We start from the raw sequence: 16392 nt of genomic DNA on the forward strand, positions 1-16392 counted from the left end.
GGGGAGGTTGTACACAGGTGACCAGTTCAACCTTCTTAAATTTCATAGTGGTGTGAGGTTCTCCTACAACGGATAAGCAAAGTTGTTAAAGCAGAGGCGGGCAACCCATGGCCACCGGGCTGCATGTAGCTCATTGAGTAACTTTTCCGTACTCTTCGGTCCTAACTGGAGTGCAAAATTAGCGCAAATGCTAAAACTGGCTGAACTCTGCTTTTAGAAAGTTTTCCCCCCCCCCAACTCCAGGGAAATAAGAGAAAATCCTTGCTTTGTTCCTATGCAACCCCACCCTGCCATTTTGCATCATTACCCCACCCACTGTAGTCTTTGTTTTCACATCCACCCCTAAAGAAGTGAAGTATAGCCTCCAGCCATCAAAAGGTTAACTGAAGGACTAGCCAGGCATATTCACAAATCAGCTTGCTATTAATTGGACAAAACCATAGAATGGAAGCTACGGGGACCTTGAGAATGTGCAAGATGTTTTCTCCCTTTCACTTGTTTGGGATTGTCAGACTCCAGTATCTCAGGGATGTAGGTGTTATTTCTTACCAGCAAAAATTGCTGAGCAGGGGATTAGACTAGAAGACCTCCAAGGCCCCTTCCAACTCTGCTAGTCTGTTATTTGAGTCAGAAGAAGACAAATTGTAACCTCTAATACAGAGGTCCCCAACCCCTGGTCTGTGGACCAGTACTGGGCCACGGCATGCCAGCAACCGGTCTGCACAAACAAGCAAAGCCCCATCCATGGGATGCAGGCAGCACACAAACCCACCCACACACACTCCGGTCCGCAGAAAAACTTTTCTTCACGGAACTGGTCCCTGGTGCCCAAAAGGTTGGGGACCTCTGCTCTAAATATTATAGGTCTTGTTGGATCTGGGAGATCCAGGCTGACTACAGATTATCACCGGATAATCTTGGGCCAGTCACTTTCCCTGCTTAATCCACACAACAGGGTTATTATGGCAATAACTTGAGAAGAGGCCTCCAGCAGGCTGCTTTAAGCTTTTAAGAAAATGGAAACCATACAAACGTAATGAATTAACAAAGCTTCCATCAACATGGTCTGCAATTCAGAGTGATGATCGCTTATGCCTAAGCATTTTCAAGAACTCAATCTATTGTGCTTTTTTTTTTTACTTCTGAAATCATCTGAACATCATGATTGGAGGGTTGGCCATGCAATATCTTTGCAACTGACTCATATTTATGACGGTTGCAGTGTCGGGGTGTGTGTGTGTGTGTGTGTGTGTCACGTAATCCCCTTTTGCAACCTTCTGACAAGCAAAGCCATACTAACTTAACACCCGCAGCGATTCACTTAACAACTGTGGCGAGAAAAATCGTAAAATGGAACAAAACTCACAACCAATCTCTCACTTAGCAACAGAAATTTTGGGCTCCGTTGTGGTCATAAGTCGAGGACTACCTGTACGGGCAATTCCAGAACCTCACCCATGAACCCCACCCATTTGGATTTCTGGTCCCTGGATCCTTTTCAATAGTCCCCTTTGTGGTAGGGTGGAGGGAAGGAGGGAAGAGAGTCCCACACCCAACTGGGTACATTATTTTTTTTCCTCCTTCTTCGGCTGAGCATAATTTCGGTGTGTTTTTTTTTTTATATGGTAACGCGGGGCAACCAATCACAACCAACCCTTCGCCTTTGGCACCGCGCGCTCGATTCCCTTGCAGGAAGGAAAACCCCAACGTGACATCATCCGCAGCGTACAGCCCGAAGAACAAGAAGTTCAACGCAAGTCTCAGACAGAGCGGTTAACATTTTGGGAAAATTCGCCGCTTTGGCTTTCAACACCCCCTCCCCACAAACACACACACACACACACACACACACACAATCTCCTCCTCTCTTCCCCCTCCTCCCCCTCCCATCCATATCGAAATATTCATCACAGCTCTTCCTGGCTCTTCTCCAAAATTCCCAGCGCTGGCAGTTTAATGAGATCCATCCTGCCCCCCCCCTCCCGCTCCCCGCGCGCGTACCGTCGAGGGGGGAGGGCGAGAAACTCCTCCTTTTGTGAGTCACTCGCGGGGAAGAGGCGAGAAAGGCAGGGAGTCTCCGCGGCACTCACGTTCCGAGCGGCTTGGAGAAAAGATCGGAGCCAAAACGCTCTTGGCGACCCCGGCTAACTTGACGACGGTTTGGGACCCCGTGGCCTTGCGTGCATCCGGACCCCCGTCTCTTCCCCCCGGGCCTAGCCATGCTTTGTCGGGCTCTGCTCTTCCTTTCCAGCGGGCTCTGCGCTTGGGGTTTCAACCTGGACTCCAAGGCGCCGACGGTTTTGGTCGGCCCCCCGGGCAGCTTTTTTGGCTTCTCCGTGGACTTTTACCTCCCGGAAGAACAGAGGTGGGTCCGATTTTTAAGGCGGCGCGACCCGGAGCGCACCGGGGGGTGGAGGGGGGGGGGAGCATTGCGCCCTTCTGAGAGAAAAGGGGAGCCCAGCTGGGTCATATCAACCCCACCGCGTCAGCTTTCCTACACACACACACACAAAGACACACACACAGAGAGAGAGAGTAATTGGGGGATCCTGAGTGGAAAGTTTAGTGTGGTCGTACTTGGGGAGTGGGCGGGGGTTGCATTACGGCGGCAGGCACGGTGCAAGATGTTGGACCCTTCGGGAACACTTGGGACAATTTAGCCCGGGGAAATAGAATTGCCTTGGCTTGGCTTGAATTGGCTGCGAGAGCCGCGTTTCTCCCTTTCCAAATCACGCCCCCTTCTCCACTTGGCCTGGCCTGGCGCCCGCTCCCTCTCGCTAGCCCCACTAAGTGATTGCAGACCCACCGTCCGCGCCTGTTGAGCGCGCTTCCTCCAACTCGCTCCCGTTAGTGGGGTCTCCACCCCGCACGCTTCCCCCCCCCCACACACACACCCCTTGGCTTGAGCGGCGGCCGCTTTTTCCACGGGAGGGGGGACGCGCGCCGCGGTCCAACTTTCCCGCAGGGGGGAACCTGGCGGATTTTCCGTGCGCGTTTCCCCCCCCCTTTCCCTCTCTACTCGTCCTCGCCCCCAACAGGCTCGGAACCAAGCATTTCCTGTAATCGGAGCTCAGCCCCGCCGCTCTTGTTTCCAGGGGTGGGGTGGGGGGTGTGGAAGAGAAAGAAGGGGGATCGGGTTTGGGCGGGGAGAGCCGGACTGGGGGGAGAGAACCCGCCCCCCTTTGTGGGGGCCGGTCTATAAAAAAAAAGTTGCTATTTAGCCTCGAAGGGAGTGGTAAAAGAAAGGGGGGGGCTCTGACCTCAGCTCCACCAGGTGTGTGTTTGGTCAAAGGGTTTTGGCAAATAGCCAGCCGGAAGCTCCCCCCTCCTCACGTACAGCATCAGGGAGGGGGGGGAATCCGGCAAGGGAACTGCTGCAGATCAGATTTGGGGGGGGGGGGCAATCCTATTCCAGGTTCTCCTTCCTCTCCTTGGGATGTGTTGAACAAGAAGCCTCATCCTGAACGGAACAGCCAACTTGTCTCTTCTCTTTGTATAAGCCAACAAAGCTGAAGGGGTCTGGCAGAAATCCACGGGGGCCCTCCTTCCTCTTTAAGCTAAGATGCCAGTGGTAGGTTGAGGATTGGCTGTGGGCTCCCCATCTCCTTTTTTGGGGTGGCCTGCAAGAAAGAAAGGATGCTGGTGAAAGTCTACCAGGTCCTGAATGGCTAGTTCTGCCTTGGCACGTGGTTTTTACACACTTATGAAAGTCAGCTGGTATCTGCCAGCAAAGGGACAGTGTGTGTGTGTATTACACCCAGATCTCGCATTTCCAGATTGAAAAGCTGATACTGGGCAAATGGGTTGGGTGGTTGATAAGTGCGCTATACACACACACACACACACACACACACACACACACACACGATTATCACAGAGAAGAGATTAAGTAGATTTAATAGAACTTCTTCAGGATTAACTCTCCAAGAGACTTGTGCATAATTGCTAGCTGGTGAGTCTCTTAATTTATTAGGGCCTTATTATACACATAAAAGGGCTGAAAACTTCTGGAGGTGCAGGCTCAGCACTTATATTAATCAGCAGACTGGCAGCCTTGTTCCTCTGCTCTGCTGACAAAGAGACATATTGCAAAGTGTGGCTGAAAGATTTTTTTTAAAAAACGCTCTCAACATTCTAGAATGGTGTGGGGGGGGGGGGAAGAATGGGTTTTGTGAAGAAAAGAATTAAGTTTTGAGCATTGTTTTTAAAGCCGTAACTAATCTGCAGTGATGATCTTCAGGTCACACCCTACTAATACAATCATTATGCCTATAGTTTAAAATGAGCCAGCAAAATTTGGAAACCAGACAGTGAGGTTAAGATGAGCTGGGAAAACCAGTCACAAATCCTCACCTCAGACTTTACTGTACAGAATGAAGTGGCGGGAGGGAAAGCACAGATGTTCATCTACTGCAAAATGGGGTGTTAGCTGGGAATGATAACAATTGTGGTCCAGGAGATCTAGATCCAGGCTGATTCCTTCTGCTCATTATGGTTTGCCCAGTGCTGAGGGTTTCTCCACCTTGAGGGAGTCCCTGTCCTGAACAACCCCTTTTGGTCAGTGGGCAGACATTCCTACATGTAATAGTAGCATTGTCTCAAGCACAGTAGGTTGAATAGGTCTGATCTACCACTGTGCTCTGAATGATTCTAGGGGCTGTTGCTCAAGAAGAAAGATCAAGGGGGGAGGGGAAGCAGATTCCTACAGGATCTTGACATTGGTGCTGTATATATGCAGTCTCCTCCACCTCCTGATTTACTCTTTGGGGAGATGGGAGTGGCTGGTGTCTTTCTTCGTGTGTCCTGAGAAAGAAAGAAAGAAAGAAAGAAAGAAAGAAAGAAAGAAAGAAAGAAAGAAAGAAAGAAAGAAAGAAAGAAAGAAAGAAAGAAAGAAAGGGAAGAAGGAAGGAAGGAAGGAAGGAAAGAAAGAAAGAAAGAAAGAAAGAAAGAAAGAAAGAAAGAAAGAAAGAAAGAAAGAAAGAAAGAAAGAAAGAAAGAAAGAAAGAAAGAGAAAGAAACCTATATCGGGGGGGGGGAATCCATCTGTGTTCATCACTTCCTTGGCTAACTCCAGTCGTCTCAAAGATGTTGCTATGAATGGCAGCAACGCATCCCTGCCAGATTCTTGTATGTGCCTAAGGGACAGATGTCCAATTTTGTCTGAAATATTTCTTTTGTGCCTTTCCCAAGGCTCCTTTTTGCCACAAGAAAAGTTCCCATTGAGTCATGTTTGCAACGAGCTTCAAAGAAGCCAACGGCTTCCTTGCTGGCTGCACTCCCTTCTCTCCTTGGCTGATCAGAAAGAACCTGGTCATCCTGGGCAAGCGGTCCTTTTTTGGTATTATGTTCTGGACCTGGTCCAGTCCTTGATGCCATCCCCCAGGCCTTATCCTTTCTCCCAAGAGCTCAAGCTACAGTTCCTTTCCCAGGCTGGGCCAGGTTGTGTAGTTAGTTCCTCAGAGCTTCTCGCTAGAGTCCTCTGGTTGAAAGAAGTCAGTTGCAGTATGTGATGCTCCAACCAGCACTAAGCCTGTAACTCTACGGCCTGTTGCAGGCACTTCCAGAGCATTAGCAAGATATTTTGAGGTCAATGCCCTGAGGTCTGATGGGAAGATTTTTCTATGGGAGCTTTGCCAGCAAAACTGGCCCAGATGCAATACAACTTCCTAGCTGGAAACATTTGCACAGGACGCAGACCAAGACATGGATCATCACCAATGTTTGGCGCCTGTGTGTGTGTGCACTCACACACTGCAGAGTCACACCCATGCATGGGTGTGTAGCAAATGATCTGGGCAGAGAAACATACTCCAACGAGTCTCTGTGGATAGCGTATTTTCCACATACAAGGGATTTGGCTAGGATTATTTGTTGCTTTGAAGCCAATTGTGGTGCTGGTATTTCCACCCCTCAGCTGAAGTTATTGTCAATTGTTGTATAAGTGATTTGTTCTGATCAGACCGGTAAACAAGAGAGTGAAGTGTTAATTGTTCCTCCACTGTTGGATGCATCTGCCCAGCCAACACTGCATTTTTTTCCCTGTGGAGAAACAGTCTTTCCAAAGCTGAAGTTCTCCTGAAGGACAATTATTGAAGGACAATTCTTATGAATTCCCAACCAGATTAGAATATTGACAGAGAAGACTGCAAATATGTACAGTCAATATCTGCCTCTCGGTTTGAACTGCAGAACAGTTGTGTGATGGTTGATCAGGATAAGATGAAGTTCTCTGTAATTTAATAGACCTGCTTACCCCACCCTCCCCAGACTCCTGAAGTTCTCTACTTTGATATTGGGTCAACTTTTTCTTACTTCAAGCTTGTCTTTTGACTTCTCCAACAGCTCCATATAATTGTCTAGAAGTGGTTTGCCATTCTTTTCTTCCGAAATGTTTCTTTAGTCCGAATTGTAGCATGGGATTCCCTGTAGTCCTCCTTCAAATAAAAACCAGGTCTGAATCTGCTTAGCTTCCAAACCCAAGCAAGATTTGCCAGCTACTCCCAACACTTGAACCTTCCGGGCTTTTCTTATGATGCTGATTTTGGAATCTCTGCCCTCTGCGCTTAGCCAAGCCTTTTTGCTGCCTCTTTTTCATTAATCAGAGATTCAGAAGGGTTTTGTTGATCTGATGGCATGCGTCTCCCTTACCCCACCCGTTCAGCGTGCAGGAGCCCAAGTTGTCTGCCTTGCTCAGTTCAGCCTTCTCCGATTGACAATTACTCATTCAGATCAAAAGCCGTGGTCTTTATTTCTCCCAACCTGAGATTCAAAAGACTGAACTTGGGTTTTTTTAAGGGAAGGGCCCCGTCTGTGAGCCTCCCTTCAACAATGGTTATTATGCCGAACAACTTATCTGTGCCAAATACGTATGTCCTTGTCCCCCCAAGCAGGCCCATCATTGCAAAATGTAACAGGCAGTAGCTCTTGCAAATGTGACATTTTTATGGGTTGCAGAGGAAAGCTTCTTCCAGGCCAGGAAGCAACATTATTTGCCTTTTTATTGCAGGAAGGGCCAGGAGGTGGGTTTGCTATAAGCTGCCCTGGCGGGAACTTCCTGCCAAGCTCCTGAGACTAGATTCTTAGGCATTAAGTGTCTGTTTTATGGTTCCTATGCCTGGTGAACCACACTGCCTCTTTTTTTGGTCTCTAGAGAAGGCAATGCAAATGCATTTTTTAAAAAATAACCACAAGTATTGCAATTCCTCAAACTCTTTTTCTCATTCTTAAGCGCCTGTGTGTGTGTGTGTGTGTGTGTGTGTGTGTGTGTGTGTGTGTGTGTGTGTACATACGTGCATACGGGTGTACGTGTGCATCTTGATGGACAGGCATGTAAATATGCATCTATGGACAGGCAGATCCAATTTATTGCTTCCTTTCCTTTCCATCTCTGGCCTATTTGAACAGTTAAACGTAGCTGAATGTGGTAGCTATTTTAGCACTAAGTACAATCAGATTCATTGTAAAATTGGAATGGTCTCTTAAGCCTTCTTGGAGGGGGAGAGGAAAGGGGAGAAATTGTATGAGGCAAAAAGAAAAGAAAAAAAAGAATGTCTTCCACAATCAAACTGCAAACTGCAGCCAAATGAACAGAAGCGGTGGTTAGGTCTACTAGCGTAGTGGACTGGAACTAGCAACACCACTGCTGTGGGTTGTGAAGGGAACCCTAGAGCAGGGGGGTCTTCAAACTTGGCCCTTTTATGACTTGTGGACTTCAACTCCCAGAATTCCTCAGCCAGCGTGGCTGAGGAATAAAAAGGCCAAGTTTGAAGACCCCTGCCCTAGAGGGTTTCAAACAAGAAGGGTAGGAAGTTAGCCTTCCTCCATGCCTACCACCTTGTTTTGCTTATGGAAAAGAGACACCTACAGTCCAATCTTATTTTGTCTGTGCCCCTGGCTGAAGATTGCTGGTGTCCCACTGCAAATAGCCAGTCATTTTGAGGAGGAATGAGGTAGGAGAGGAGCGAATGCTCCCTCAGTCCAAGCTTGACATAGCTGCCCTGTCCTCGGCTCAGTATTGCTAATTTTTTTGCTGTTATTATTAGTGAAATAGCAGTGATCTATTCTCAGCAGCCCAGCTGATCACCCCTAGCCCAGACAATAGGAAGCTGCATGAACTGGTAACCTTCCAGGAATAGCAAGAGGAATGCCTGAGCAGCATATTCCAGAATATAGACATGTCCCCCTTTAGTATTAGAGGGTGTGTTGGTACTTCCAATCTACTCCTACCATGTCTGGATTGTAGAAATCCAAGAGATCCCTGGTTGATCTGTCTCTTTGCTGGCACTTAATGGATCCTGGGTTTTTGTAATACCTATTTTAACTCTGCTACAAATCCTTTTCTTGCCCAGTAAGCAGTTTGCCATTACTCTAAAATGTCAGATCCTGTATTTAATTCTATTGTTGTTCTGGTCCTTTGACCATGGTCCGTATCTTTTTCCTAGGATTGCAAGAGAGTGACTGGCCCAAGGTCACTGTGCTGATTTTGTGCCTAGAACTCAGGCGGGACTAGAACTCGGGTTTCCCCACCCCAATTCCAGTGCCTTTAACCATTCCACCAAACTGGCTTCTACAACTGCTACTCCTTCATGCTTGTTGAATACTAGTGGTTTGTTTCCTATTAAGTGACATATTTCTATCTCGGAGAGCTTACCCAAAAAATGAACAAGATGATGGTGTAGAGAGAATCATGTGGATATTTACTGGAAGTGCATTTCTGTTGCCCAGCTTATCCTCCTTGGCACATATTCCTGATGTTGGAATTAGCCTTGTTAGATGCACTGGCATGTCTGTATGAATAAATCCTGCATTGTGAATGTTTAGAATGGAAATTTGGGGGGGGGGGGTTCACATCTTCTGTAAAACTGCTGAAGATCTGGCAGGCTTGCTCTTAAAGCTCAGGTCATTGGGTGGTGGGTAATTATGAGAGAGACCCAAATAAAACTCTCCCTGTTTAATAGAGGTATACCTCGAGAACGAGATGTTAGAACAAACGAAGGTGATCATGCTTGTAAGAGTCCAAAGGCATCTGGTTAACCAGCATTTAAAAGAACAAAACAATGGGCCAATTGGAACTTCGATCAACTTCGATCTGACCCAGTGGAGTTGTTTTGAAGATGTAATCAGCGTGTAATTAAGTACTCCAAAAATACTCTGAATGTAGTTAAGCCTCCTTTTCTTTGCTCAGAGACACGTTGCGTGAGATAACAGTATAATAGTGATAAGGCTAGGACTGCTTCAAGAACGATGGCTCTTGCATACAGCTGTTTTCTATTCCCTGATCATCATTGTGTTTTGCTTTTCTGTGGATTGCCTTTGCAAAGGTAAAAACGCCTCTGTTTCCCTCCCCGGTTACATATAATTGCTAGCTCTGAGATGGGATGGTGGTAATGATTAGGTTTGTATGGGAAGGATGGAATGGATGGGTTCAAATTATAGGAACTACCTCGTAGATGGAATCAAGAGCTGTTAATTAACTCATTGTACAGAAGAGGAGATGATAGCCAGGAGAGAAAGCAGTGTATCACATAGGGACATGTATTGGCAAGTACCCTATCATGGCATGGCATGTTATATGTTTTACTATAAACTCAGAAGTTACACTTGGTTTAAGCATTCTAAATCCGATTTAAAACTCTTGAATTGTTTTGAAGGTAATAACTAGTTGACTGGTTTAAGGGAAATGAGAAACTAGGGTGAAATATCTATGACCTAGGCGGATTGCGTGGGTCACTGATAGGAAGAGTAAAGGAGTAATTTGAATTCTGTCTTAATTATATGATAGTTTGAACCAGGCCACAGAGTCAATATCTGTGTTCAGAATTGGGTGTATAAGCCATCTACATTCATTGTGAATTAGGAATTGATGCATGTGTGTCTGATTGCCATTGCACATATATATTCATAAAGGCATATCAGTTCCTGGTTCTTAACTGGATAGTACTCTGGCTTCCAGTTCTGGCCAGTGGGACTCTTTGGATGTGTGGTTTGCTGCTTGAGTTCTCTCAAACCCATTCCCCATCCTACTCATGGGGGTTGAGTGGGAGGTAGAAACCAGATACAGAATGTGAGTAGAGAGGTTCAAGGTGACTATAGAGATTGGCAGGGTGAGAGGGGAGAACTAAACAAAGGATTAAAAGGAAAGCTCTTATGTTGGTTTAGAGCGGCATCCATCCCTGCCATGGAAAGCGTGAATGATGTGGTAGGGCAAGTCCTTACATTGATTCCAGGGTAGAATTGGAAGGAGGACAGGGACCATCTGCTGCTGGTTTTGTCTTTGCTGATCCACTGGGGTGTGTTCCTCCTATGCTCCACTGGCATGACCCCAAATGGTATCAGGCCAGAGTTGGCTTTGTGCCCTCTTTCCCTCTACCCCCCTCCTCTGTGTGGTTTTATCAAAGACAGGCTGAAGAGCATAGACCCATCCCAGCATAGAAATCCTATCTGTGGAAGGACAAGACCAAGAAGCATATAAACTGAGGAGAATAAGCTAGCTATATAGGACCTCATTGGCCCTAAATACTTTCCATTTGCATTTGCTACTTTAAAAAAAAAACCATCATTAACTTTTGCTAAGAGCAACCTCATTTGAGAGTGCTTTGACTCATTTTCCTTTCATATTAAGTGGCCACTTCAAAGCAAAGAAGGAGAGGGATGCCACCGGAGAAATGGCAGCATTTGGGGCATGCACTTTTCCTGGAATGACGTATGCTGGGCCTTTATCTAGCCTGTCCTGCGAGATAACTCTCATCAACAGGGCCAATGGCAATTCTGGCTGGGGATGGTGGGCGTTGTGGTTGTTCACATCTTCAAGGAAGTGGCTGAGAAGCAAGCAGGCTGGGAAAACTAGAGCAATGGGTACAGAGGGAATGGGCTTCTCACATCTCCCAAGAGACCTCTTAGCTGTGACTGATCTGTCTATGTAGGAGGTCAGGAAAGGACTTCTCCCTGACCTCTGCTCCTCTACTGGCCTCTCCTGACTTCAGCCTCTGACCTCTATCACCTTTCTTGCCTTCTTCATGTCAGATGTCTGAATAGGCTGGCTTCATCCTTAAGAGGCAGCTATGCCCAAACTAACCCAAACAGATTCCATTGGACATGGTTGCGCCCTCTGGGCTTGCTTGCTCTCTTGAGCTCTTTGCCTTTCCTCCATGCCCAAACAGAGGCTTTGTCTAGCAAGCTCAGTTTCAGTTGTTCAATATCACCACAACTTGGCTTCCCAAAGATCCCTCCCCCAAGCATGGGAGTATGGACTTGGAGTACCACAAAGCTGCCAACATCTCTCAGTGAAAAATGTCAGTATAAGGCCACACCATCAGTAGTCTACAACGTTTTGCGGCGTAGTCCTTGTTCCCTAGGTATCCATTCTCTCCTAAAATATAGCTTCCCTTTTGCCTCCTCACATAGCCTGCCCTGTGTCCATCTAACCTCCTCTGGAGTGCACCTCCCCTGATATTTCAAGTTGGGTTTGGGTGAGCACAGGGGGAAGAAATGTCCCCTTTGTCTACCAGTAGGCTTTATCTGCTATTGGGAGAACAGCCCTGGATATCGTGTCTGCAACTTGCATTCTAAACACATCCAATCACAGAGTTAAATTGGGTTTAGTTATTACTTCCTTTTCAAGATCCAGGACATGATGGACACAGTTGCACACTGTGTCAAACTATGATCCCTAATAACTTCTGTGGGAAAACAAGATTTAAAAAATGGCAAAAATAATAATAATATAGTTTGGGGACTAGCGCTGCTGCACATTATGAAAGGGTAGCTGAGGGACTGACCTGGAAACAGGACGCTCATGGACAGCCCTGGGTCTCCTGTAACACATGCTGCTTTCCGGTCTACCCAGCTGCTTTGTCTTTTTAATTCCTTTTTTTAGGCTGAGGGAGCTGAATTTCTTTTTAGCAGCTGGGAAAAGCAGATGCTTATTGAATTTATTTCTTATAGTTCAGTTCAATGCTACCTTTTTTTTCTCTGTCAGGGAAATCAAGTAGAATATATGTAGGTTTAAAAATCAGAATAATCCCCAAATATTGGGAGGTTTAAAAAAAAAAAAAAAAAGTACCCAGGAAAACTAAATGCAGGAAAATATTTTTTTTTTCCCTCTCAATACTCCCTGCTCAACTATACGTATAGTTGTTATGAATCGGGGTCTGCCTTTTACCTCAATAGAAAAAGCTTTGAAAGCGAAGATTGTACACCAAGTGTGTTTGCCATTTTCAAAAGACTGCTCTGTTCTGCTAGAATGAAAAGATACCTAGCCTTTCCTCCTCCAGGAGGAACATGTCTCTGTATGGGTGTGCAATCTGGAATGGGTGAGTAAGCTGGGAATGATGGGTGTTGAAGTCTTCACTATATCTGGAGACACAGGATTGGGAAAAGATGTAGTAGCTTCGCAGCTGTCTCCCTCCCTCTTTTGAAAACCGGTGGTGACCAGCGGGTGGTAACAAGGGCTGAGAAAATGGAGAAGAAAACTGATAGCATCTAAATGACTCTGGCCTGGTTTGTTGAGAATTAGCTGTGGTAGGAAGCCGATATTCAAATATTTTCCCTACTAAAGCTATTCCCAACGTCTGAGTGCTAAAGGTTATGTTAAAATAAGAGGCCAGGCTATATGCATATTTAGGGAAGCTCATTTGGCCATTTCACTAAGAATAATCAGTCAATTTATGATGTATATTTATACATTAGTAATTGCTCCCAATGAACTTATTGTGTCTCATGTTTTTGGAGGCAACTTGCATCTTCCTATTCATGAAGTGCATTCAGAGAGCAGCAGCTAGAATGAATTTCCTTTATATTGGATCAGACCACTGGTGCATCTTAATGTATGGAACCTACCTGAGAGTAAACAACTTGGTAGCCTCTGGAAGTTTTGCATTTCGTGGACACCACGTGGAAGTGCTAGATATTGACCCTGGGGCTTCTGTAGACTAGTGCAGGGGTAGGCAACCTTGGCTCTTTTATGACTCGTGGACTTCAACTCCCAGAATTCCTGAACCAGCCATGCTAGTGGTTAAGGCACCAGGCTAGAAACCAGGAGATTGTGATTTCTAATCCCACCTTAGCCACGCAAGCCAGCTGGGTGATCTTGGCCTGTCACTCTCTCTCCACCCAACTTCCTTGTAGTAATTGTTTTGTGGGGAAAATAGGAGAAAGAAGGAATACAGGTAGTTCTTGACTAGTGACCACAGATGAGCCCAAAATTGCTGTCACTAAATGTGACAGTTTTCTTGCCACAGTTGTTAAGTGAATCACTGCAGTTGTGAAGTTAGCAGCACAGTTTTAAAGTAAACCTGGCTTTCCATTGACTTTACTTGCCAGAAGGGGATCGCATGACCCAAGGACACTTGCAACCGTCATAAATATGAGTCAGTTGCCAAGCGTCCAGATTTTGATCACAAGATCCTGGGGATGCTGCAACAGTCCTAAGTGTGAAAAACGGTCACTTTTTTCAGTACCACTGTAACTTTGGTTATTAAATGAAAGGCGAGGACTACCTGTATTAGATGTGTTCATATGCCTTGAGCTGTTTATAAAAAAATAATAAAGGCGGGATGATAAAAAAAATTTAAAAGCAGCCCCTCTTGTCACTGAGCTGCAGCCTTCCGTATTCCTTTATAGCTCTGAAAACAAGCTGTGTTCCCTTTCCCAGGAAAACATTTAGCTCTCTTTACATGCCATTATTATCTTCAAAGGCCTTGCAGGAGACCGGTGGCCTTTCCAACAGGTTGCAGATTAACCAGTGCTGCTTAGTTCGAGCTATTGATTCACCCACCTGAGAACAGCAGTCCTCTTCAAGAGAATGGCCATGGCCCCAGGGCCTGCACAACCCCACTGTCAGATTTATTTGGCCTCCTGGCATGTGACCAAGGGGGGCCCAGATTGTGGCAGGCCGTGATGAGGAGGAAGCCTTTGGCCGTCTAAGTAGAAGCCAGTCTGCTTATCAGCTTGTTTTCCTGGTTGGCGAGCCCCTCTTACATCTGAAGGAATTGGACCCAGAATTTATAGGGAACTAGCAGACCCAATAAAGGAGAATATTTGTAGCTCAGGGTTAAAATGACAGGTCCTTGGTGCTCTCTGAGCTTGCTTGTTTTCTTGCAGACATTTCATTACCCTAACTAGGTAACATCAACCCCTTACTAGGTAACATCAACCTCTAACTCCCCTAACTAGGTAACATCAGCACTGATGATGTTACCTAGTTAGGGTAATGAAACGTCTGCAAGAAAACAAGCAAGCTCAGAGAGCACCAAGGACCCCCTGCCAGGCTGCCTTTAAAATGGAAACTTGTTATAAACAAAGCATTTAACGAAGTGTTTTGCCTCCCAACGTACGTGGAGATAGCTAGACCTGTTGCTGATGGGAATGAAAAGTCAGTGGGATACTTTTTTTGATGACTGGGTTGGAAGGAAGTATCTGGGGCTGAGCAAACCCACCTGTACAAAGCAACACCTGTCCTTTGAGACGGCAGCTCCCGACTGGGCAGTTCATCTGAGCATAAGTCCTTCATGACTCACTCACCTGTGATCAGTGGTGCATCTCAGTCTTGCATGCCACACTTAATGACTTTACTCCCCCTTGTTTTTGGATGGCTGTGAGTATCTTTCCCCATTCCTTGCTCCCCCATCCTCAGACGGCCTTTGCAGAGTTAGCTGCTGCTGCTGCTGCATTCCTGATAGGTGAGAACAAAGGTGTTTCTTTTTAAGTCCTAGCTGGTTTTTTGCAGTACATTCACCGTGGCACATTTTTAAATTCCTGTATATCACAGCACCATTGTGTCCACAGGGGAAAAAATGGGAGTTCTTATTTTTTTTAATATTTGAAATATTTGTAGCCTGGCCATTAGGCTAAAGGATCTTGTTGGGGGTTGGGGGGTGTCACAACAATCACAATTGGGTTACAAAGCAAAGTAGAACACCAGGCAAAATGTGTAATAATTTAAAGGTAAATCAGGGCTTTTTGACAGAGAAGTGCTTTTGAAGGAGAAGGGAGGGTTTGAGCATTGCATGGGCATTGACCCTAGGTGCTCCAGCAGATGAAATGTATCTTTCTCTAGGTCTGGGTTGCAGCTGCAAACATAATCCAGAAAAAGACAGCTGCTTTACACACACTCTTTGAAGTATCCTATTAATCCAAAGCATTGTCCAGCCTTAATAATAATTGTAATGACCCTGATTGAGAAACTTTAGGAAACAGAAAATTGTCCCTATGGGTGGAAGTATCCTAAAATTAATCCTCCCCCCCTAAATCTCATCTGTGGAGCCCTAAGTGAGAATAAATTCCATAATGAAATCAGCAAGGAGTCCCTGCAGATTTTACTCTGCTAGTTGGTGCCGACTTTAGCGGCCAGTGCTCATCTCCATTTCAAGGCCATAGAGCAAGTGCTATCCAAAGACATTTCCACGGTCATGTGGCCAGCATGATGTCACGGAGCACTGTTACCTTCCCACCAAAGTGGTACCTATTTATCTACTTTCATTAGCGTGCTTTCAAATTTCTAGGTTGGCAACAGCTGGGGCAAGGACAGGAGCTCACCCTGTTGCATGGTGCTTGGGTCTCAAACCTGGGCTGCTGGCTATCCAGCTGACAAGCCCACCACACTGCCCAATGAAATCAGTGGCGGGTCAAAAGTGCCCCTGATACCTCCAAGAGAAGTTAGATACAAAGAGTGAGAATGAAGACACTTCCCCCACACCTGACAAGACCTAGATCAGGGGTAGGCAACCTTGGCTCTTTTATGACTTGTGGACTTCAACTCCCAGAATTCCTGAGCCAGCCAGGACCTAGATAAACAGAAAACATTTCCCCAAATCCTTTGCAAAATAAAGGTATATGTTGCTGAAAGTGTAATAGCAACCACTTTGGGGTTGCTTGTCAGAAATCATACAATAGTGAAGAACAGTTGCTCCTTGCTGATGCCCCATGGGCACATGCTGGCTTTTCTCTTGAATATGGTTTCCATCCACTCGTACCCACCCATTGTGGCCATGTGGTTTCCATTCATGTCTTAACAAGGATGGAAGTCTTTAACAAGAATTGATTTAACTAGTCTATTAAACATAAGTTAACCTATCACAAATCATGTACCGTATATTCGCCTTGGTTGGAAGCAGTGCCCTGTGTATGGATGATACCAGTAAACAAGAGAAATGAATATAACAGGGTGTAAAGTTGTTACCTCTTGCTATACACAGGCAAATGTAATGAGCAAAAGTAGAAAGATGGGTATCCTGTGTTTTTATGAGACCACTATAATATGGGAATGGGTTTATGGATGTGGAATGAACTTCTTGAAAGTAGAAAGCTGAAACCCCAAAGCTTGGGTTTGATTTGGCATCGCTATCCCAGAAAATAAATTCATTGCTTTCCCACATCTTTCAAAAGTCCGGATAG

General features: G+C 45.9%; 1 protein-coding gene across 1 annotated transcript in view; it reads left to right on the forward strand.

The window, feature by feature from the left end:
• Nucleotides 1-2173: 2173 nt before the first annotated feature.
• ITGA5 (integrin subunit alpha 5) overlaps nt 2174-16392 on the forward strand; it is a 79367-nt gene continuing 65148 nt past the window's right edge. Inside the window, exon 1 of the mRNA XM_015816765.1 lies at nt 2174-2365. Within this exon, the coding sequence (XP_015672251.1) occupies nt 2220-2365 (146 nt within the window). The 5' untranslated portion in view covers nt 2174-2219. The remainder of the gene's footprint in view (nt 2366-16392) is intronic.

This window comes from Protobothrops mucrosquamatus, unplaced genomic scaffold (assembly GCF_001527695.2).
Source record: "Protobothrops mucrosquamatus isolate PMUCROS unplaced genomic scaffold, P.Mucros_1.0 scaffold492, whole genome shotgun sequence".
NCBI classification, from domain to species: domain Eukaryota; kingdom Metazoa; phylum Chordata; class Lepidosauria; order Squamata; family Viperidae; genus Protobothrops; species Protobothrops mucrosquamatus.